General features: G+C 43.5%; 1 protein-coding gene across 3 annotated transcripts in view; it reads left to right on the forward strand.

Moving 5' to 3' along the window:
- The window catches only part of LOC144505246 (transcription elongation regulator 1-like), a 116,713-nt gene that overhangs the window by 11,084 nt on the left and 80,198 nt on the right, over window positions 1-25,431 (forward strand). For all 3 annotated transcript variants that reach the window (XM_078231276.1, XM_078231277.1, XM_078231278.1), the window contains exon 2: window positions 12,819-13,047. In XM_078231276.1, the coding sequence (XP_078087402.1) occupies window positions 12,819-13,047 (229 nt within the window). The remainder of the gene's footprint in view (window positions 1-12,818; window positions 13,048-25,431) is intronic.

The following is a 25,431-nucleotide window of genomic DNA, read 5'->3' on the forward strand; positions in this document are numbered from 1 at the left end:
TGCTGCAGGTCCCGGGGTTCAAATGTTTTAGTCGAAGTAGGGAAGGAGGTAGAAGAGGGGGAGGGGTAGCATTATTGGTCAGAGATTGTATCACAGTGTCAGAGAGGAGGTTTGATGAGGACTTATCTGTTGAGGTAGTATGGGCGGAGATTAGAAATAGGAGAGGAGAGGTCACCCTGTTGGGAGTCTTTTATAGACCTCCTAAAAGTTCTAGAGAGGTTGAGGAAAGGATTGCGGAGTCAATCCTGCTTAGGAGTGAAAGTAATAGGGCAATTGTTATGGGGGATTTTAACTTGACTAATATTGACTGGAATTGTTATAGCTCTAGCTCGTTAGAGGGGTCAGTTTTTGTTCAAAGCGTGCAGGAAGGTTTTTTGACTCAGTATGTAGACAGGCCAACTAGAGGTGAGGCTATATTGGATCTGGTGCTGGGAAATGAGCCAGACCAGGTGCTAGACTTGGAAGTTGGTGTGCATTTTGGTGATAGTGACCACAATTCGGTTACGTTCACCTTAGTGATGGAAAGGGATAGGCATGAACCTCGGGCCAATGGTTTTAGCTGGGGGAAGGGTAATTATGAGGCTATTAGGAGAGAATTAGGAAACATAGGTTGGACTAGGAGATTACAGGGACTGGGAACGTCCGACATGTGGAGTTTTTTCAAGGAGCAGCTACTGCGAGTCTGTGATAGGTATGTCCCTGTCAGGCAAGGAGGAATTGGTAGGGCTAGGGAACCGTGGTGCACCAAAAAAGTTTCTTTGTTGGTTAAAAAGAAAAAGGAGGCTTATGTTCGGATGAGACGTGAGCACTCGGGTAGTGCACTAGAAAGCTTTAGATTGGCTAAGAGGGAGTTGAAGAGCGAGCTTAGAAGGGCTAAAAGGGGACATGAGAAGACTTTGGCGGATAGGGTTAAAGAGAATCCTAAGGCGTTCTATAGGTATGTCAAGAACAGAAGGTTGGTTAGGGCAAGTTTAGGGCCAGTTATAGATGGCAGAGGGAAGTTATGTGTGGAACCGGAGGAGATTGGTGAAGCATTGAACCAATATTTCTCTTCGGTGTTCACGCAAGGGGACATGAATATAGCTGAGGAGGACACTGGGTTGCAAGGGAGTAGAATAGACAGTATTACAGTTGATAAGGAGGATGTGCAGGATATTCTGGAGGGTCTGAAAATAGATAAATCCCCTGGTCCGGATGGGATTTATCCAAGGATTCTCTGGGAGGCAAGAGAAGTGATTGCAGAGCCTCTGGCTCTGATCTTCAGGTCGTCGTTGGCCTCTGGTATAGTACCAGAAGATTGGAGGTTAGCGAATGTTGTCCCATTGTTTAAGAAGGGGAACAGAGACTTCCCCGGGAATTATAGACCGGTGAGTCTCACTTCTGTTGTCGGCAAGATGTTGGAAAAAATTATAAGGGATAGGATTTATAGTTATTTGGAGAGTAATGAATTGATAGGTGATAGTCAGCATGGTTTTGTGGCAGGTAGGTCGTGCCTTACTAACCTTATTGAGTTTTTTGAGAAAGTGACCAAGGAGGTGGATGGGGGCAAGGCAGTGGACGTGGTATATATGGATTTTAGTAAGGCGTTTGATAAGGTTCACCATGGTAGGCTTCTGCAGAAAATGCAGATGTATGGGATTGGGGGTGATCTAGGAAATTGGATCAGGAATTGGCTAGCGGATAGGAAACAGAGGGTGGTGGTTGATAGTAAATATTCATCATGGAGTGCGGTTACAAGTGGTGTACCTCAGGGATCTGTTTTGGGGCCACTGCTGTTTGTAATATTTATTAATGATCTGGATGAGGGTATAGTTGGGTGGATTAGCAAATTTGCTGATGACACCAAAGTCGGTGGTGTGGTAGACAGTGAGGAAGGGTGTCGTAGTTTGCAGGAAGACTTAGACAGGTTGCAAAGTTGGGCCGAGAGGTGGCGGATGGAGTTTAATGCGGAGAAGTGTGAGGTAATTCACTTTGGTAGGAATAACAGATGTGTTGAGTATAGGGCTAACGGGAGGACTTTGAATAGTGTGGAGGAGCAGAGGGATCTAGGTGTATGTGTGCATAGATCCCTGAAAGTTGGGAATCAAGTAGATAAGGTTGTTAAGAAGGCATATGGTGTCTTGGCGTTTATTGGTAGGGGGATTGAATTTAGGAGTCGTAGCGTTATGTTGCAACTGTACACAACTCTGGTGCGGCCGCACTTGGAGTACTGTGTGCAGTTCTGGTCCCCACATTACAGGAAGGATGTGGAGGCTTTGGAGAGGGTGCAGAGGAGGTTTACCAGGATGTTGCCTGGTATGGAGGGGAGATCCTATGAGGAGAGGCTGAGGGATTTGGGATTGTTTTCGCTGGAAAGGCGGCGGCTAAGAGGGGATCTTATTGAAACATATAAGATGATTAGAGGTTTAGATAGGGTGGATAGTGATAGCCTTTTTCCTCTGATGGAGAAATCCAGCACGAGGGGGCATGGCTTTAAATTGAGGGGGGGTAGTTATAGAACCGATGTCAGGGGTAGGTTCTTTACCCAGAGGGTGGTGAGGGATTGGAATGCCCTGCCAGCATCAGTAGTAAATGCGCCTAGTTTGGGGGCGTTTAAGAGATCCGTAGATAGGTTCATGGACGAAAAGAAATTGGTTTAGGTTGGAGGGTCACAGTTTTTTTTTTTTTAACTGGTCGGTGCAACATCGTGGGCCGAAGGGCCTGTTCTGCGCTGTAATGTTCTATGTTCTATGTTCTAACAGCAACCTCTGTTCATCAAGAAGGTGTCATAGCTGAAGTGCATCGATACTTGTAGTTTTCTTTACACTCATAGCTCTTTGGTAAATTGCGACGTAAGAAAGAGTTCCTCTTTCAGCGCATTGCTGTCTGGGTGATACAATGACCAATGTGTTGATCATTTTCCATTCATTGAATTTGCTTTCTGATATTTCTTTGTAAGCTGATGCTTTCATAGAAATGTAATTATTTCTTGAACATAGAACATTACAGCGCAGTACAGGCCCTTCAGCCCTCGATGTTGCGCTGACCAGTGAAACCAATCTAAAGCCCCTCTAATCTACACTATTCCAATATCATCCATATGTTTATCCAATAACCATTTGAATGCTCTTAATGTTGACGAGTCCACTACTGCTGCAGGCAGGGCATTCCACGCCCATGGCGGGTCAGATCAAGGAAAACCCCAAGGCTTTTTACTCTTATGTGAGGAATAAAAGAATGACCAGGGTGAGGTTAGGGCCGGTCAAGGACAGTAGTGGGAACTTGTGTATGGAGTCAGTAGAGATAGGCGAGGTGATGAATGAATACTTTTCTTCAGTGTTCACCAAGGAGAGGGGCCATGTTTTTGAGGAAGAGAAAGTGTTACAGGCTAATAGGCTGGAGGAAATAGATGTTCGGAGGGAGGATGTCCTGGCAGTTTTGAATAAACTGAAGGTCGATAAGTCCCCTGGGCCTGATGAAATGTATCCTAGGATTCTTTGGGAGGCAAGGGATGAGATTGCAGAGCCTTTGGCTTTGATCTTTGGGTCCTCGCTGTCCACGGGGATGGTGCCAGAGGGCTGGAGAATGGCAAATGTTGTTCCTCTGTTTAAGAAAGGGAATAGAAATGACCCTGGTAATTATAGACCGGTTAGTCTTACTTCGGTGGTTGGTAAATTGATGGAAAAGGTCCTTAGAGATGGGATTTACGACCATTTAGAAAGATGCGGATTAATCCGGGATAGTCAGCACGGATTCGTGAAGGGCAAGTCGTGCCTCACAAATTTGATAGAATTTTTTGAGGAGGTAACTAAGTGTGTTGATGAAGGTAGGACAGTTGATGTCACATACATGGATTTTAGTAAGGCGTTTGATAAAGTCCCCCATGGTCGGCTTATGATGAAAGTGAGGAGGTGTGGGATAGAGGGAAAGTTGGCCGATTGGATAGGTAACTGGCTGTCTGATCGATGGTGGTGGTCGATGGAAAATTTTCGGATTGGAGGCAGGTTGCTAGCGGAGTGCCGCAGGGATCAGTGCTTGGTCCTCTGCTCTTTGTGATTTTTATTAATGACTTAGAGGAGGGGGCTGAAGGGTGGATCAGTAAATTTGCTGATGACACCAAGATTGGTGGAGTAGTGGATGAGGTGGAGGGCTGTTGTAGGCTGCAAAGAGACATAGATAGGATGCAAAGCTGGGCTGAAAAATGGCAAATGGAGTTTAACCCTGATAAATGTGAGGTGATTCATTTTGGTAGGACTAATTTACATGTGGATTACAGGGTCAAAAGTAGGGTTCTGAAGACTGTGGAGGAACAGAGAGATCTTGGGGTCCATATCCACAGATCTCTAAAGGTTGCCACTCAAGTGGATAGAGCTGTGAAGAAGGCCTATAGTGTGTTAGCTTTTATTAACAGGGGGTTGGAGTTTAAGAGCCGTGGGGTTATGCTGCAACTGTACAGGACCTTGGTGAGACCACATTTGGAATATTGTGTGCAGTTCTGGTCACCTCACTATAAGAAGGATGTGGAAGCGCTGGAAAGAGTGCAGAGGAGATTTACCAGGATGCTGCCTGGTTTGGAGGGTAGGTCTTATGAGGAAAGGTTGCGGGAGCTAGGGCTGTTCTCTCTGGAGCGGAGGAGGCTGAGGGGAGACTTAATAGAGGTTTATAAAATGATGAAGGGGATAGATAGAGTGAACGTTCAAAGACTATTTCCTCGGGTGGATGGAGCTATTACAAGGGGGCATAAGTATAGGGTTCGTGGTGGGAGATACAGGAAGGATATCAGAGGTAGGTTCTTTACGCAGAGAGTGGTTGGGGTGTGGAATGGACTGCCTGCAGTGATAGTGGAGTCAGACACTTTAGGAACATTTAAGCGGTTATTGGATAGGCACATGGAGCACACCAGGATGATAGGGAGTGGGATAGCTTGATCTTGGTTTCAGATAAAGCTCGGCACAACATCGTGGGCCGAAGGGCCTGTTCTGTGCTGTACTGTTCTATGTACTATTCTCTGAGTAAAGAACCTACCTCTAACATCTGTCCTATATCTCTCACCCCTCAATTTAAAGCTATGTCCCCTCGTGTTAGCCATCACCATCCGAGGAAAAAGGCTCTCACTATCCACCCTATCTAATCCTCTGATCATCTTGTATGCCTCTATTAAGTCACCTCTTAACCACCTTCTCTCAAACGAAAACAACCTCAAGTGCCTCAGCCTTTCCTCATACGATCTTCCCACCATACCAGGCAACATCCTGGTAAATCTCCTCGGCACCCTTTCCAATGCTTCCATATCTTTCCTATCATGCGGCGACCAGAATTGCACGCAATACTCCAAGTGCTGCCGCACCAGAGTTTTGTACAATTGCAGCATGACCTCCTGGCTCCGAAACTCAATCCCTCTACCAATAAAAGCTAACGCACCGTCCGCCTTCTTCACCCTATCAACCTTGGTGCCAACTTTCAGGGATCTATGCACATGAACACCCAGATCCCTCTGTTCATCCACACTACCAAGTATCTTGCCATTAGCCCAGTACTCGGTATTCCTGTTACTCCTTCCAAAGTGAATCACCTCACACTTTTTCGCATTAAACTCCATTTGCCACCTCTCAGCCCAGCTCTCATAGAAATCATAGAAACCCTACAGTGCAGAAGGAGGCCATTCGGCCCATCGAGTCTGCACCGACCACAATCCCACCCAGGCCCTACCCCCACTTATTTCCCCGTTATCCCTCTAACCTACGCATCTCAGGACTCTAAGGGGCAATTTTTAACCTGGCCAATCAACCTAACCCGCACATCTTTGGATAAGCTCTGCAGCTTATCTCTGTCCCTCTGTACACAGAGGGACAAGGTAGTCATTTGGTCCATTGTGTTCATGCTGTCTGGAGTTAAAAAAAACTGTCCAGTCTAATCTTGCCTTTCAGTTCTTGATCCGTGCATATCTAGTGACTTCTAAATGTGGTGAAGGTTTCTGCCTCTGCCACCAGTTTCAGGCATGGAGTTCCAGGCCCCCACCATCAAAGAAGAAAGAAAATTGCAGCACAGGGACAGGCCCTTCGGACCTCCAAGCCTGCACCGACCATGCTGCTCGACTTAACTCGAACGCCTTACCCTTCTGGGGACCATATCCCTCTATTCCCATCCTATTCATGGATTTGTCAAGACGCCCCTTAAAAGCCACTATCGTATCCGCCTCCACTACCTCCCCCGGCAGCGAGTTCCAGGCACCCACTACTCTCTGTGTAAAAAAAACATCTGTCTCGTATATCTCCTTTAAACCTTGCCCCTCGCACCTTAAACCTGTGCCCCCTAGTAATTGACTCTTCCACCCTGGGAAAAAGCTTCTGATTATCCACTCTGTCCATGCCTCTCATAATCTTGTAGACTTCTATCAGGTCTCCCCTCAACCTCCGTTGCTCCAGTGAGAACAAACCAAGTTTCTCCAACTTCTCCTCACAGCTAATGCCCTCCATACCAGGCAACATCCTGGTAAATCTTTTCTGTACCCTCTCCAAAGCCTCCACATCTTTCTGGTAGTGTGGTGACCAGAATTGAACGCTGTATTCCAAGTGCGGCCTAACTAAGGTTCTATAAAGCTGTAACATGACTTGCCAATTTTTAAACTCGGTGCCCCGGCTGATGAAGGCAAGCATGCCATAAGCCTTTTTGACTACCTTCTCCACTTGCGTTGCCACTTTCAGTGACCTGTGTACCTATACACCCAGATCCCTTTGCCTATCAATACTCTGAAGGGTTCTGCCATTTACTGTATATTTGCTATTTGTATTAGACCTTCCAAAATGCATTACCTCACATTTGTCCGGATTAAATTCCATCTGCCATCTCTTTGCCCAAGTCTCCAACTGATCTGTATCCTCTGATGGTCCTCATCGCTATCCGCAAATCCACCAACCTATGTGTTGTTCACAAACTTACTAATCAAACCAGTTACATTTGCCTCCAAATCATTTATATATATATTACAAACAGCAAAGGTCCCAGCACTGATTCCTGAGGAACGCCACTTGTCACAGCCCTCCATTCAGAAATGCACCCTTCCACTGCTACTCTGTCTTCTTTGACCGAGCCAGTTTTGTGTCCACCTTGCCAGCTCACTTCTGATCCCATGCGACTTCACCTTCTGCACCAGTCTGCCATGAGGGACCTTGTCAAAGGCCTTACTGAAGTCCATGTAGACAATATCCATGCCCTACCCTCAATCATCTTCGTCACTTCCTCGAAAACCTCAATCAAGTTAGTGAGACATGACTTGCCCTTCACCATGTTGCCTCTCACTAATATGGCCACTTATTTCCAAGTGGGAGTAAATCCTGTCTCGAAGAATCCTCTCCAATAATGTCCCTACCACTGATGTAAGGCTCACTGGCCTGTAATTACCTGGATTATTCTTGCCACCCTTCTTAAACAAAGGAACAATATTGGCTATTCTCCAGTCTTCTGGGACCTCCCCTGTAAGAAGTTTAACAACACCAGGTAGCCAGTGAGGATACAAAGATTTCTCTCAAGGCCCCAGCAATTTCCTCCCTTGCCTCTCTCAGTATTGTGGAGTATATCCCATCAGGCCCTGGGGACTTGTCGACCTTAATGTTTCTCAAGAACCCCAATACCACCACTTTTTTGATCTCAACATGACTCAAACTATCGACACCCTTCCCCAGACTCATCATCCACCAAGTCCTTCTCTTGGTGAATACTGACGCAAAGTACTCATTTAATATCTCACCCATTTCCTCTGGCTCCACGCATAGATTCCCTACCTTGTCCTTGAGTGGGCCAACCCTCTTGCTCTTTATATATGTATAAAAAGCCTTGGGATTTTTCTTAATCTTGCTGGCCAATGCTTTTTCGTGACCCATTTTAGCCCTCCTTACTCAAATTTCTACTTTCCTTGTATTCCACACTTGCTTCATGTGTTCCCAGCATCCTAGTTTTGACAAATCCTCTGGGTGAAAAACCACTCTCTTCAACTCCACACTCATCCTTCCACCAATCACTTGAAACCTATTCCCCTGATCTCTCTGTTAACAGAAATAGCTCCTTCTATCTGGACTCCTCATAATTTTGTACATTTAGTCTCTCTCTGTTGGGGTGGCACAGTGGTGAGCATTGCTGCCTCACAGCGCCAGGGACCTGGGTTCGATTTTGGCCTCGGGTCACTGTCTGTGTGGAGTTTGCACATTCTTCCCATATCTGCTTGAGTTTCCTCCGGTGCTCCAGTTTCCACCCGTGGTTCGAAGTGTTACGTGGATTGGCCATGCTAAATTGCCCTTAGTGACAGGGCGACTAGCAAGTGGTTATGGGGGTAGGGCCTGGGTGGGATTGTGGACAGTGCAGACTTGATGGGCCGAATTCTTCCTCCTGCACTGTAGAGATTCTGTGTTCCAAAGGAAACGACCTGAGGCTATTCAGATTTTCCTCAGCTAAAATGATCAATTTCTTCAATCTTCTCAAATCCTTTCTCTACTCTCGTCAGTGAGATCACATTTTTCTCAATGTAGTGACCAAAACTGTATGCAGTACTGTCGCTGGCGTCGCGATTGTGTTTTATGCAGTTCTAGCCGAACCTGCTTGCTCTTACACATTCTGCCTCAGTCAATGAAGAAAAAGATTTCTTATATATGTTCTTGACTATCTATCTGCCTGTCCTGTTACATTCAGGAATGATGTGGAGATGCCGGTGTTGGACTGGGGTAAGCACAGTAAGAAGTCTCACAACACCAGGTTAAAGTCCAACAGGAATCCTTCAGGAATCTGCACTAGTGTACTCACTCCATGGTCCCTCTGTTCCTCCACAGTTTTTGCAATGCAACTGTTTATTATATTCCCTGGCCTTGTTTGTCCTCCAGAAATGCATTCCCTCACTTTTGTGGATTGAATTCCATTTGTCACTTCTCTGCCCACCAGCCTGATTCATTGATAGCTTTCTTCAGATGACAGTTTTCTTCTTCACTCAACTACATGGCTAATTTTTGGGTCATCTACAAAGCGATCATAACCACTGCACCTCAGACAGCAAGGGGTGCAGCACTGAACCCTGCAGAACCTCACTGGAAACAGCCTTCCAGACAGGAAAAAACTGTTTGCTTCGTGCCACAGCCAATTTTGGATCTAACTTTCCACATTTCATGAGTTTCCCAGGAAATTTTAATTTCCTGATCAGTCTACCATGTGGAACCATGTCAAAAGCCTTGCTAAATTCCATGCAGACAAGGGCAAATGCACTGCTTCTTTGACCCTCTTGGATATATTCTATTTCTGACCATGAGTCACTCTGACCCACCTCCCTCACTGGTAGTTGATCTCTGAAGGGACAGCAGCATCATTGACTTGTGTTTTGAGATATGGAATCGGTTGTTTTTCTATTGCTCATCACAGCCATCTGTGACCTTTGCTGGATGTGCATGTTGTCTCAAGACAGAATTACAGCCTTGTGTTAAGGCTCAAACAGGAGTTACCACTGGTTGAGGGTACCTGCATTCCAGAACTATATAAGTAAGGATCATAAGGAGAAAATTAGAACTTATCAAAAGAATCATTCAGATGACGTGAAAAGACCCTTAACGCAAATAATTTATTAGCTTTGCTTGATGAAACTTTGCTCTACTCCCAAAGTGAGAGTTTAAATGACAAATCTTTCCCGAAAAAAAACTCCTCTTCAGTATGAAACATGACTGATGCAACACTATCGTGGTTATATAGTACCAGACTCGCAAATAGGGATTGAGAGTATAAATGACATTAAATCAAACTCGATGAATCTTGCAACTTGTGGTCTCCATTAAAATGGCCCACAAAAAACAGCCTGATTGTTGTAAATACCCACACAGTTTTCATGTGAGCTTTAGGGAAGAAACACACCACCCGTAACACGAGCCTGTAGACTCATAATACATGGTAGGCTCTAATGCCCTTGAATTAAATGTGGTTGGGTTATAAATGTAGCATTGCCACTATTGACAGTGTCCTAAGAAGAAATAATGAAAAAAACAAAGGATTGGGTCAAACTTGATTAAACATGGTGCTCTGGAGATTAAGATAGATAATGACCATTGACTTGGACTCTGGCAGTATTCGTTTTCTCCCCCTCTCTCCAGATACTATTATGGTGTTGTTTATTCCTGTTGCTTCCTTCATCCTTAAATAATTTTACTAGTGCATATGCATGGGGAGGTGAACAAACTTTGGGATGTTAAAAGCAAAAGTCCCCTTGGTAAAAGCATGACTTGTTGGGTTCTGCCCTTCACAGACCAGGTAGATTCCCGATTCAATTGCTGTTTACGTTGCTATCAAAGCAGAGATCAGCTAAATCAATGTGGAGGCTGTAGTGGCGAATGGGAGGGGCTTGCAGTCCGGCCCCTAATAGTCTCTGAATCTTTTTTATCATTGACTGACACCATTGGGAAAAATAAATTGTTAGTGAGCGCAAAGCATTGATCCATTGATCCTGTCAAATGTCTTGCAGACATTTAGTGTCGAGACTGATGACTAACCAACTGATATTCCAGAGGGCTGCTGGTGACCTTGGAAAATTCAGTATGTCAGCACATTAAGTGCTAAAATGCAGAGAACTGATGGTACTTTTAGCAATGATATTCATAGGCTGTTATATTTTTTGAGGGGGAGGGTAACTGGTGGGTATACTGTTTTAACTTTCGGATACACTTGGCTATTTTGATTGTCAGTCAACATGTTATAAGATTTAGCTGATTTTCAACCATGTTTGAGTTCGATCACTTCGTACAGCATGAGGCAGGATGTGCTGTTGTGCTTTGGGAGCCTTCCTTTTAGTTTTTTTGTTTCAGCTCATGTTCTCCTATAAAATACAGTGACCTTCAGTCGGAGACATAGTTTAAATAGACATGCTTACAAGGACCTAGGCTCAATTTTGATGGTTATCAACTTGAGGTGGGTAGTGATTGGCCAATGGCTCTTTGCAGCAGCTGACTGATGTAATTCTCCTCAAGTGATTTGGCAGCGTTCTGTTAGCAAGTGTAAATGAGCACACTCCATGGCACTGGGATGCACAGACCGGAGGCTTCCAAGTTCAGTATCCAGTCTGTGCTGAGGTAAGTGATCTGAGCAAGGACAACAGTTGGGGCATGATAACTGGCTTCAGGCAACAGTGTGCTGTAAATTACATGTGATGAAATAGCACTTGGCTGAGGTGCAGAAGTGCTGCGGCCATCACTGGAGCTGTACACCAATAAAGAAGCTGGCATGGGAGTAGGGACCTGGAACATAAATGCATTTAATAAGATTGATTCATTAGAGCCCTCAAGGTACCTTGTTTCTAGTTTGCACTAATTTCAAATATCCAAGTTTGAAGTTCTGTCAATTCTTACTCAGTTTTATTTCCATGTCATCTGATGTGGTTTTCCCAAAATCAAGTGTCCCAAACATTGGAATTTGATTCTACGCCACTGTTCTAGTTTGTAACATTATTATTTTCCCTTTTGACTGTAAAAATGAAAAGAGAACTAGATAAAGTATTTAGAATCAACAGATATTAATTCCAAGAATTCATTATTTTTATGTTCATTCTTCACCCATAAATTTCTGATGGGATTATTTAAAAGTACGATATTGGGAATCTTGAAGGAGATGATAGTGCATCTGAAATGGATAAAACTGAATAAAATATTTAATCTTAAAGCCGTACTTCTCTTACCCCATAAACACAAGATAACCCTTCTGTTTTTTAGTGGGCTATCTTGTGTCACCGCGTCACTAGTGGTAGTGTCTCTCTTCTATCCTGGGTTCAGATAGCAAAAATGCCTTTTTGCTGTCCTTGTTAGTGAATGGTTTTGACATTTAGTACTTGCTGAATTGGAGCAGATAGGTTACAGAGCGAAAAACTGAAAACCATGGATACTGGAAATCGCAAACAAAAACAAATTTTGCTGAGGATTTCCAGCATTTTATGTTTTTGTTTCAGATTGATTAGTGTCACTTGATGCTCTAATTTGAATTTGATAAGCGGTCAAGACTCCTTGTAGATTTTTACAGTAGCTTTGTTATCCTCTAAATTTGTGTTAATGTATTAAAACATGGGAAAAATGTCATAGAATCATAGAAACCCTACAGTGCAGAAGGAGGCCATTCGGCCCATCGAGTCTGCACCGACCACAATCCCACCCAGGCCCTACCCCCACATATTTATCCGCTAATCCCTCTAACTACGCATCTCAGGGACAATTTTAACCTGGCCAATCAACCTAACCCGCACATCTTTGGACTGTGGGAGGAAACCGGATCACCCGGAGGAAACCCACTCTTTGTCTTTTTATTGCAACTTTTTATGTTCCTTGTCCTTATTTCAATCCATAAGAGATCAATAAAACAGCAAATGTTTTCAAATGTACAGTAAGAGTGCCTCAAAATTGGGGCTATTCTATGGACTTAAAGGGCTTTCCATCTTTCTAAGTGTGTAAATTCACTATTTTTTGTGGCAGTGTCCAAAAAGATCAGGGTCCCAGGTTTGATTCCTGATTTTTGCTACGTTAGTTGGATTGGGAGTTAAAAATCAGTCTCAGTCAATATTGTAACCAATATTGAACTCGGTCGGCTAGGTAGCATGTCTGTGGATATTGGATTAAGACAGGATCATTTGTTTGATTCTAAGGCGGCAGTGCTGAATGAATAACAGCCATTTGATGTCATGCTATTGGAGGGTGGCTGGCACCCATGGAATCATACTGCAGAGGGACAAGGACAGGAAGAAACCTCATAATTTAAAACTCCTGGTAATCCTTGCAGTGTTACCTATAAATTTATTGTAATTATGTCAAATCTATTTGTTTTATCTCCTCTGTTAGGATGGCACACCAGCAAGCACTACGATTCCGTGGTCCAGCTCCTCCAACAAATGCTATGCTGCGGGGTCCACCACCACTTCATGTACGTCCACCACCTCCGCCTTTTGCAATGATGAGAGGACCCCCTCCACGCCCTCCTTTTGGGCGACCACCATTCGATCCCAGTATGCCACCAATTCCACCACCACCAGGAGGAATGCCACCACCTATGGCCCCACCACATTTACAGGTAGGAGGTACAGAGAGTAGAAGTTAAACAATCGATTTTCTTTTCTCAACGGCCTGTGGCCGTTTTGCTCGATTACCTTTTACTTGTGGACATCTTTCAGGTTAAGCTTTCAACAATTGTAGAGCAGGTATTATTTAATGTAATTGATTAGAAATATTTATCATTCGCTCCCTGAGAGCAACTTCTATCGTTAGTCTCAGTGCCCATGTTCAGATAGGAGTAACATCAACTGTGGCTCCTGTTTCTGATGGCTATTCATTGAACTCTGTGAGGAAAAGTATTTATTTGGACGCAAAAGGAGTATCAAGCTAGACTGTGATGTCATTCATGAATTCCAGCCTATTGCTATTCACACCATGATGACTCATGTGTGAAGAATGACCACTTGGATGTGCTTCCAGCTGGTATCATGGTCCCTGTGTGAACCACAGCTCAGCTCAAGTTACTGCCCTCAAAGGAGGAGAGGAGAAGTTGGAATTTTAACTTAAGTAGTGAATCATTTGAGAAAAAGTAGATAGGGTGTATAATTTTGATGTGAGCAATTATGTGACTGAAAATCTATCTTTGTATCCTGTTTCTCTGGTGAGCTTTATGGTCCTCATAGCCTTCTCCCATTCTTTTAAGGGTGCTGTACTGTCCAGTGAATTCTCGAACTGATCCATAGTTTGAATCCATTGCCTTTTTTGAACAGATTGTAGCTCAGAACCAGTTAAGCTTGAGGTGTCCTTCAAATTCAGGATTAAGTTGCTTGACCTGTTTAGGAGTTAGCTTGCTTGTCAGTGGCATGTTTACCTCCATTCCAGTTCCAGAATGGCATAGATTGGAACCTGAACATTGATGCCTATATGACATATAGGAAGGACAGGAAGTCAAAGAACAGCTGGAGGGGTCGTTTTGTTAATGAATGCATTAGACAGGGATGACCCAAGTTCAGGAAACTAGGATGTGGAAGCAGCTTGGGTTGTGATGCAAAATTATAAAGGCAAAAAAATCACTTGTGGGAGAGGTGTGGAGGCCCCCAAATTGTAATTATACGGGAGGATAGAGTATAAAAGAGAAGATGGGAGCTTGTCAGAAAGGTACTGCAATAGCCATGGGGATTTTATTCTCCATTTCGACTGGGAAAATTAGATGGGCAAAGATAGCATCGATGAGTTCACAGAACATTTTTGGGGTAGTTTCTTAGCACAAGATGTATAGGCTCTGGTTGGTTCCAGAAATAGACCTGATGTATTGTGCAATGAGAGGATTAGTTGATAACCTAATAGTAAAGACGCCCCAACGTAGCAACGATTTATCATTGAATTTTGCATTCAGTTTGAGGGAGTGAAGTGTGTGTCCAATACAGTATTTTAAACTTAAATTTGTGAGGGCATAGAATCCCTACAGTACAGAAAGAGGCCATTTGGCCCATCGAGCCTGCACCAACAAGAATCTCACCCTATCCTATCGCATGCTAAAATTGCCCTTAGTGTCCCGAGATGCGTGGATTAGTGGGTGGATATGGGGGTAGGGCCTGGGTGGGATTGTGGTTGGTGCAGACTCGATGGGCCGAATGGCCTCTTTCTGTACTGTAGGGTTTCTGTGATTCTATCCCCGTAACTCCACATATTTACCCTGCTAATGCCCCTGAAACTAGGGTCAATTTCGCATGGCCAATGAACCTAACCCGCACATCTTTTGACTGTGGAAGGAAACTGGAGCACCCGGAGGAAACCCACACAGACACGAGGAGAATGTGCAAACTCCACACAGACAGTGACCCAAGCCGGGAATTGAACCCGTGTCCCTGGTGCTGAGGCAGTAGTGCTAACCACTGTGCTACCATGCCACGGCATGAAAGCGGAGCTAGCTGAAGTGAACTGGCAAACATGCTTAAGGGACAGATCAACAGATGTTCAGTGGCAGACATTTAAAGGGATATTTTGGAATACATAGAATAGACACATTGGAATGAGGAAGAAAAATTCGAAGGGGAGGGTCCATCATCAGTGGTTAACTAAAAAAGTTACAGACAGAATAAAATTAAAGAAAAAAACATATTTGTACAAAGGCAAGTGGCAGGTCAGAAGATTGGAAAGAGCATAAAGAACATCAAAGACTGGCAGATTGAAAAGGAGGGACAAACTAGAGTACAAGAGCAAGCTCACCGGAAAGGAAGAGTTTCGGTACATCTTTAAATTTAAAAAAAGAGTTAACAAAGTGAGCATTGGACCTATAGAAAGTGTCTGGGGAATTAGGAATGGAAAGAAGGGCAATGGCAGATTAATTAAATAGGTATTTTGCATCTGTCTTCACTATAAAGGGCAGAAATAACAGCATCCCAGAAATAGCTGGGAATGGAAGGGAGGGAGGAACACCAGAAGATTACAATCACAGGGGAAGTGGTATTAAGCAAATGTTTGGGTGTGCAGGCCGACAAATCCCATGATCTGGATGGACTTCACTCTAAGGCCTTGAAAGACGTGGTTAATGAGGTAGTAAATGCGTTGGTTTAAATTTTCCAACATTACCTGGATTCAGGTAAGGTTGCATTAGATCAGAAGATAGCAAATGTAACACTTTTATTCAAAAAGGGGGGGGAGACAAAGCAGGAAACTACAGGCCAGTTAGCCGAACATATGTCAGAGAGAAAATATTAGAAGCCATTGTTAAAGACATTATAGCAGAGTATTTCGAAGAATTCAAGGCAATTGGGCAGGGTCAACATGGTTTAGTGAAAGGGAACTTACGTTTAACAAATTTATGTTTGACAAAGGTGTCACGTGCTGTGAATAAAGGGGAAATGGTGAGTACTGTACTTAGATTCCCAGAAGGCATTTGACAAGATGCCGCATAAAAGACTATTGTGTAAAATAAAAGCTCATGGTGTGAGGGGTAACGTATCAAGATGGATTGAAGATCGACTCGCTGATGGTAGGCATAAATGGGCCTTTTTCTGATTAGCAGGATGTGATGAGTGGTGTGCCACAGGGATTGCTGCTGGTCCTCAAGTTTTTACAATTTATATAAATAACTTGGTTGAAGGGACTGAAGATATGGTTTCTAAATTTGCTGACAACACAAAGATAGGTAGGAAAGTAAATTGTGAAGTGGATGTAAGGAGGCTACAAAGAGACATACAGTAAGTGAATGGGAAAAACTGGTAAATGGAATATAATATGGGTAAATTGTGATGATGCTGTGCCTTTAAGAAATGTTGCTGCCCTTGCCCTGGCAATTGGGCCTCAGTGTTTCTCTGTGTGGGAGCACAGAGTTTGACAAGGCCTGAGTGTGACGAGGTACAAGTGGCTGGGAATCTCAAGTTTTATTTGGGTTATAATTTCGATTAGTCGTCAGACTCTGACATCTAAAACTGCAAGCTAGTTATAGAGCCTACTTAACTGTCACTGCCAGGCAGTTTCTGCTATCTGTTGATCAACTGAAAGTGAATCGGTGTTAATCTCTTTCAAAGTAGACAGGTTTTGCTTTTGCATAGTTTGAGGGAGCACAGTGTTACAAAGTAAGAGTGCTAACTTGGGAATTTGGCAGAGAAGGGGAATTGGCGCAGAGGGGGGAAGACGGCGCTGCATTTTGTATCTTTTTCTGCCTCCGTTCAAGGCTTTCATGAGGGAGGCATGTAGGTGATTGGTAAGTTTTTAAGATTTTATCCCTCTAAACATGGACAGTGGTTTAAACTGGTACTGGGGAGATATAAGTATTGCATTAAATTTATAGCTTAACGAGTTAAACTACTTGGTAATCAGTGCATTTTTGGAGAAGAAAACCAGAATATATGGTCAATTTTGAAATACCAGCAACAAGCTTTCGTGGGTTTATATTGAGGATTCTTTATTCACATATTGACCCTGAAAGTCCAAACATTGTCTTTTTCACTGTGCATGCCCTCACACCAGGTACAGTTTAATATGCTATTGCACTGTTACCAATTGGTGACAAAGGTACAGTTTGTGAGTCAGGTATTTAGGTTGTCTTATTTGTTGTGGGTCTGTTGAAGAAAGTGTTTTCACTGCTGACAGCTGATCCAGGTGGTTTCAATAGCTGGAGTCAAAAAGCTGTTTTGGTGCAGGATTTCCTCAGAGATGGCTTTTGCAGCAGATCACAAAGTTAATTACTTGTGATTTTCCTACAAGAAGGTCATATTTCTGTGCTGGTGGACTTTAAAAAGGAATGGCTGGGAGCTGTCTCCAGGTTTTAACAGGAGTCTGCTTTAGTGCCTTTTTCTGCAGTTGCTCTGTTCTCTGCAGACTCACCAGTCTCTCTCTCTGGTTCTTGCGCTAATCAATTTGTTATCTGAAGACAGTTTTGACCAGGCAACGCATGATCAAAAATTGTGCACCCAGAATGGTTCAAAGCTAGAAGCCATTGCTACATGGTAGAGAATCGATGAGGGTGTGCTGATCATACTCATTTATGATAAACTGGTTTCCGTAGCTTGCTTTTGTTGAGTATCAAGCTCATGGATACAGAATCTGAGGGTCTACAGATTTTGATTTTGGATGAGTCCACAAATGATAGCAGGTGTATGTCCTACATGTGGGCTTTCTTGGCATGTCTATTCAAGCTGGAGGCTTGGTTATTCAATCAGGAACTTTTCGGAAACTGAGCTTGAAATCGCAAAAGTCACATAACCGTCAACAGTTAAAAAGCGTTCATTTTTAAAAAGAACGTTACTTCCGGAAGATTCCAAACTGATTATAGTCTATATTTTAAAGTTATGGATCAGGCATATTTTTACTGGGCATGACAGTAGCACAAATAGCATCAATAAAGAATTGGCTATCTGATAGGAAGCAGCGAGTCGGGATAATTAGGTCATTTTCCAGTTGACAAACTGTAACGAGTGGTATGCCACAGGGATCAGCATTGGGGCCTCAACCATTTATTGACTGTGTTAATGACATAGATGAAAGGGAAGACTGTATTGTAGCCAAATTTTCTAATGATACGAAGATGGGTCGGAAAGCAATTTGTAATGAGCATACAAAGTGTCTGCAAAGAGATGTTTAATATTTTTAAGGTTTATTTATTAGTATCACAAGTAGGCTTACATTAACATTGCAATGAAGTTAGTGTGAAAATCCCCTACGCCACACTCCGACGCCTGTTTGGATACATTGACAGAAAATTTAGCATGGCTAATGCACCTAACCAGCACGTTTTTCAGACTGTGGGAGGAAACTGGAGCACCTGGAGGAAACCCATGCAGAGACAGGGAGAATGTGCAGACTCCGCGCTGGCAGTCACCCAAGGCTGGAATTGAACGCGGATCCCTGGCGCTGTCAGACAGCAGTGCTTACCACTGTGCCGCCCAGTAGCAGTAGCACAGATAGCATGAATAGAGAATTGGCTCACTGACAGGAAGCAGCAAGTCGGGATAAATAGGTCATTTTCCAGTTGGCAAACAGATGTTTAAAGTTTATTTCTTAGTGGCACAAGTAGGCTTACATTATCACTACAATGAAGTACTGTGGCAATCCCCTAGTCGCCACACTCCAATGCCTGTTCGGGTACACTGAGGGAGAATTTAGCATGGCCAATGCACCTAACTAGCACGCCTTTCAGACTGGGAGGAGCACCCAGAGGAAACCCATGCAGATACAGGGAACGTGTAGACTCTGCACAGACAATGACCCAAGGTGGGGATCAGTCCCTGTCTCTGAGACAGCAGTGCTAACCCCTGTACCACCCTGTCGCCTGTAGATAGGTGAAGTGAGTGGGCAAAAAAATTGACAGATGAAGTATAGTGGGAAAAAGTGAGATAGGAACAGAAAGTGATCTTATTGGAATGGTGCAGTAGAGGGATCTGGGTGACCTTGTACATGAATGACAGAAAAGTTAGCTACAGCAAGTGATTAGAACGACAAATGCAATGTTGACTTTTTGTGGAAGGAGCATTGTGTATAAAAGTAGGGAAGTCTTGCTGCAGCTGTAAAGGGGTTGGTGAGACCACACCTGGAGTTCTGTGTACAATTTTAGTCTGTGTACTTGAAGAGCGATATGCTGCATTGGAGGCAGTTCAGGGATGGTTAACTTGGCTGATTTCTGGGATGGAGGGGTTGCCTTATGAGGAAAGGCTGAGCTCATACTCGTATAGAAGAATGAGGGGTGATCTTACTGAAACATACAAGATTCTGAGGATTCTTGACAAGGTAGACATTGGGAGGATGTTTTCTCTCATGGAGGATTCTAGAACTAGGAGGGGCAGTTCAAAAATAAGGCTGTCCCATCGAGATGGAGATGAGGAGGAATTTCTTCTGAGAAAGTTGATAGATTTTGGAATTCTCTTTCCCAGAGAGCAGTGGCGATGTAAGATCTGAGGTTTACTTCAATTTAATTGCAAAACTTAGTCCAAACTTCTAATTGGGAGAGCTAATCTAAAAGGGTGTTTCAATTTAAACTAGCTGCCTACCACATTGGCTAAGAGTGTATTTTCATAAATTTCACCAAATTTAAGTTTATTACAGTCGGTCCAAATTGTGATAGTTAGCAAAAGGCAGTATAAGCAGTCAGATTCACTGTGGAACACTGGGTTCCTCTGGTCAACTGCGCTCTTCATATTTTGATTAAAGTCTATTTTCTTCTCCTCCTTGATGCACACTTTAGGGTCTTACAGGTTCTTTCTTCATGCCCTTTTCCAGCTCTGGCACTGTTCCATATTGGTTAAAACTCCCTTTCTAACTGCTTGATTGGTTGATAATTACTTCATTGTATCTTGAGCTGGCATATGTTTCAAGTCTCACGACACCAGGTTAAAGTCCAATAGGTTTATTTGGTAGCAAAAGCCACTAGCTTTCGGAGCGCTGCTCCTTCATCAGGTAAGTGGGAGTTCTGTTCACAAACAGGGCATATAAAGGCACAAACTCAATTTACAAAATAATGATTGGAATGCGAGTCTTTACAGGTAATCAAGTCTTAAAGGTACAGACAATGTGAGTGGAGAGAACGTTAAGCACAGGTTAAAGAGATGTGTATTGTCTCCAGCCAGGACAGTTAGTGAGATTTTGCAAGCCCAGGCAAGTCGTGGGGGTTACAGATAGTGTGACATGAACCCAAGATCCTGGTTGAGGCCGTCCTCGTGTGCGGAACTTGGCTATCAGTTTCTGCTCAGCGACACTGTGCTGTCGTGTGTCGTGAAGGCCGTCTTGGAGAACGCTTACCCGAAGATCAGAGGCCGAATGCCCGTGACTGCTGAAGTGTTACCCAACAGGAAGAGAACACTCTGGCCTGGTGATTGTCGCGCGGTGTTCATTCATCCGTGGTCGTAGTGTCTGCATGGTTTCCTCAATGTACCATGCCTCGGGACATCCTTTCCTGCAGCGTATCAGGTAGATAACATTGGCTGAGTTGCAAGTGTATGTACCGTGTACCTGGTGGATGGTGTTCTCACATGAGATGATGGCATCCGTGTCAATGATCCGGCACGTCTTGCAGAGGTTGCTGTGGCAGGGTCGTGTGGTGTTGTGGTCACTGTTCTCCTGAAGGCTGGGTAGTTTGCTGCGGACAATGGTCTGTTTGAGGTTGTGCGGTTGTTTGAAGGCAAGAAGTGGGTGTGTGGGGATGGCCTTGACGAGATGTTTGTCGTCTTCGATGACATGTTGAAGGCTCCGGAGAAGATGTCGTAGCTTCTCCGCTGCGGCGAAGTACTCGACAACGGAGGGTACTCTGTCCGCCATGTCCCGTGTTTGTCTTCTGAGGAGGTCGGTGCGGTTTTTCGCTGTGGCGCATCGGAACTGTAGATTGATGAGTCGAGCGCCATATCCTGTTCTCGAGGGCATCCTTCAGCGTCTGGAGGTGTCTGTTGCGATCCTCCTCATCTGAGCAGACCCTGTGTAGCTCCGAAAGCTAGTGGCTTTTGCTACCAAATAAACTTGTTGGACTTTAACCTGGTGTTGTGAGACTTCTTACTGTCTTTTGAATTACCCAGGAGTTTGGTGAGCTTATAGTTCCCCCTTCTTTTCTTCACAGCAATGCCTGCCACTCTAAGTTCACTTGTCAGCCAATCAGCACTCACATTTTTTCATGTAGAATAAATTGTGATCATTTGAAATTTGCCATTGTCCTGATGAGTGCAAGATAGAAAGCTTTGACAGCATGTATCTCTTTTCAGCAATATTCAAGTTCTGTATTACCAAGTAACTGTTTACCAACAACATCATGATCATCCTTGAGCACAAGCCAAGATGCCTCCAGGCTATGTCTGCTGCAAACTTCAACGACATCTTTCTTTTTTTAACCTTTTGTGTTATTTAGGCTGGTGTGTCAGCCCAGATTCCCAGAGCGAAAGAATGACCAAATGATCTTGTTCTAGATTAACTCCCTGCTCTTCAAATATTACCACAACATCTTTTCCATCCACCTACGATAGGGTCTTGGCTTGACATACCCTAAGTCTATCTAACAATGCAGCACTCCCATAGGACTGAACTGAAGTGCCATCCTCGATCATGGACTGAAATCTATGGTTTTGCATAAATCCCTAATCTTTTGACTCGGGAGTAAGAGTGCTTTTATTTTAAAGATGACACACTTCATTGTTCAATTAAGTAAATCATTTGATCAGTTTTAATTTTTGAAATTTTGACACCCTGACTTCAGAATTAGTAAATGACTCCGCTCGAGTTTTGGCAAACATGAAGAGTTTAAAAAAAAATCAATTTTAAATTTCCATCACCTAGCCGTTAGCATTTTTCCTTAAACCAGATGATGTTTTTCGCAGTCAAAGTAGATGTGATATTAATATTTTGCCTGCTTGCCAACACACACTACTGAAGTGCTAATGACCATGCTCCAGGCTATTAATCAGTGCAGCCAGCGCATAGACAGAGTTGGAGTTGAGGAAAGCAGAGCTTTTTCAAAGTATGAACAGGGGATCTGTCAGGAAATGCTGTCAGACCTGCTGAGTTTTTCCAGCATCAAAAAGGAGCAAAAAAAATTCCAAACAAGCAGCTGCTGTAATGTGGAAGCATTAAAAAAAGAAAAGGCTACCAATACAGGAAATTTGGTAACAAAACAAACAGAAGCAGCCAAAGACAAGTGGATACTTTGGATGGAGAGTTGAGAAGCAATGTCTGTGTCGGGTGCAACAAGCTTGCTTTGTCTTTTCAAAAGATGATGCACTTCAGAATTTTGTTTTTAGCCCAGTTGTGTTTTAGTGACAGCTGCGCAGGCTAATTACTCAGCACCCAACCACCACAGTGCTTTGCTAAGAATGGTAAAAGAGACACATAGCGGCTGAGTGGCATATTGTTGCCGTGTTGTTAATTTTGTGAACTTTGGCATATCTGCATTTTATTTTGCACCTTTTACTTTGCAAGTAAATTTCAACATTGCAACAAGGTGAACTGTCCATTTTGATCATTGCTCATTGGCCAAGAATTTGGAGGTATACTGTGCATCATTATGTTTTCACCACATGAGCGAGCGGCAGAGATTAAGGAGCAATTAATCTTGTGCCGTCACATGCAAAGTTATTTTTCAAAGAACAAGCATTCAATGGCAAACAGAGAATTTAGAATCTGTGTTCCAATATTTCATGATGAGCGGATGCCTGCGTTGGACTGGGGTAAGCACAGTAAGAAGTCTCACAACACCAGGTTAAAGTCCAACAGGTTTATTTGGCACAAGCTTTCGGAGTCTCAGGCTCCTTCATCAGGTGACTGAGGACTTGTGTTCACAAACAGGGCATATACAGACACAAATTCAATTTACAAGATAATGGCTGGAATGCGAGTCTTTTCAGGTAATCAAGTCTTAAAGGTGCAGACAATGTGAGTGGAGAGAGGGCCAAGTACAGGTTAAAGAGGTGTGTGTTGTCTCCAGCCAGGATAGTTAGTGAGATTTTGCAAGCCCAGGCAAGTCGTGGGAGTTACAGATAGTGTGACATGAACCCAAGATCCCGGTTGAGGTCGTCCTCATGTGTGCCAATATTTCAATATTCCAATATTTCAGGCAGTATAAATATTGTCACTGGACTTGGTGTAATGTATGAGCTTGGATCAAGGATTGGTTAACTAACAAAGCAAAGAGTGGGGGTAAATGGGTGCTTTTCTGGTTGGCGATCAGTGACCAGTGGAGTGCCTCAGGGATCAGTGTTGGGACCGCAATTATTTATGATTTACATAGATGAATTGGAGTTGGGGACCAAGTGTAGTGTGTCGAAATTTGCAGATGACACTAAGATGAGTGGCAGAGCACAGTGTGCAGAGGATGTTGAAAGTCTGCAAAGGGATATAAATAGTCTGAGTGGGCGTGGGTCTGGCAGATGAAGTACAGTGTTGGTAAATGTGAGGTTGTCTATTTTGGTAGGAATAACAGCAAAATGGAATATTATTTAAATGGTAAAAAATTGCAGCATGCTGCTGTGCAGAAGGACCTGGGTGTCCTTGTGCATGAATCACAAGGAGTTGGTTTGCAGGTGCAGCAGGTAATTAAGAAGGCAAATGGAATTTTGTCCTTCATTTGCTGGAGGGATGGTGTTTAAAAACAGGGAGGTTATGTTGCAGCTGTTCAGGTGCTGGTGAGGCCACACCTGGAGTACTGTGTACAGTTTTGGACTCACTTGAGAAAGGAAATATTGGCCATGAAGGGGGTGCAGAGGACATTCATTAGGTTGATTCCGGAGTTGAGAGGGTTGGCTTATGAGGACAGACTGAGTAGACTGGGACTATACTCATTGGAATTCAGAAGAATGAGGGGAGATCTTATAGGAACATATAAGATTATGAAGGGAATAGATAAGATAGAAGCAGGGAAGTAGTTTCCACTGGCAGGTGAAACTAGAACTAGGGGGCATGGCCTCAAAATAAGGGGAAGCAGATTTAGGACCGAGTTGAGGAGGAACTTCTTCACACAAAGAGTTGTGAATCTGCAGAATTCCCTGCCCAGTGAAGCAGTTGAGGCTACCTCATTGAATGTTTTTAAGGTAAGGATAGATACATTTTTGAAGTGTAAAGGAATTAAGGGTTTTGGTGAGCGGGCGGGTAAGTGGAGCTGAGGCCATGAAAAGATCAGGCATGATCATGGGGTCAGATGGCTGACTCCTGCTCCTAGTTCTTATGTTCTTGATGTGTGCTGGAGAAAAAAAAATCACACTTAAGGCTCAATGCTGAAATATTAATCTAATACGCTTGTTCAATAGTTCAATTCAATTGATCTCGCAGCAGTCACCAACATAAGTACATTGATCTCCATAGATGCCGTTTTGGAAGGACAGAATCTGTAATTGTAGCGCTGAATGTTTTTCCCATTTCATGTGGTTTTGTACTAAAATGTCATGCAATCGTCACGGAACTTTTCCTAAACCCAAGTGACAAATTAAGGTGTGTTGAATATTAATTAATGAAATCTGGCCATTTTTTGTATGTGAAGGCTGTTTTTTATTATGTCATATTCAGAAAAATAAACAAAAATTTGAAGTTCTTTTGTCACTTTCCCCTGAGAAACAGGGGAGTTATGGTAGGTTACAGGAACCGTGGTGTACAAGGGCTGTAATGAATCTAGTCAAGAAGAAAAAAGCTTACAAAAGGTTCAGGGAGCTAGGTAATGTTAGAGATCTTGAAGAGTATACGGCTAATAGGAAGGATCTTAAGGAAATTAGGAGAGCCAGAAGGGGTCATGAGAAGGCCTTGGCAGGCAGGATTAAGAACCCCAAGGCATTCTACAAGTATGTGAAGAGCAAGAGGATAAGACGTGAAAGAATAGGACCTATCAAGTGTGACGGTGGGAAAGTTTGTATGGAACCGGAAGAAATACCAGAGGTACTGAATGAATACTTCAGTATTCACTATGGAAAAGGATCTTGGTGGTTGTAGTGCAGACTTGCAGCGGACTGAAAAGCTTGAGCATGTAGATATTAAGAAAGAGGATGTGTTGGAGCTTTTGAAAAGCATCAAGTTAGATAAGTCGCTGGGACCGGATGAGATGTACCCCAGGCTACTGTGGGAGGCGAGGGAGGAGATTGCGGAGCCTCTGGCGATGATCTTTGCATCATCATTGGAGACGGGAGAGGTTCCAGAGGATTGTGGATGTTGTTCCTTTATTCAAGAAAGGGAGTAGAGATAGCCCTGGAAATTATAGACCAGTGAGTCTAACCTCAGTGGTTGCTAAGTTGATGGAGAAGATCCTGAAAGGCAGGATTTATGAACATTTGGAGAGGTATAATATGATTAAGAATAGTCAGCATGGCTTTGTCAAAGGCAGATCATGCCTTACGAGCCTGATTGAATTTTTTGAGGATGTGACTAAACACATTGATGAAGGAAGAGCAGTAGATGTAGTATATATGGACTTCAGCAAGGCATTTGATAAGGTGCCCCATGCAAGGCTTATTGAGAAAGTGAAGGGGCATAGGATCCAAGGGACATTGCTTTGTGGATCCAGAAC

The sequence above is a fragment of the Mustelus asterias genome, chromosome 16, assembly GCF_964213995.1.
Source record: "Mustelus asterias chromosome 16, sMusAst1.hap1.1, whole genome shotgun sequence".
Classification (NCBI taxonomy): Eukaryota; Metazoa; Chordata; class Chondrichthyes; order Carcharhiniformes; family Triakidae; genus Mustelus; species Mustelus asterias.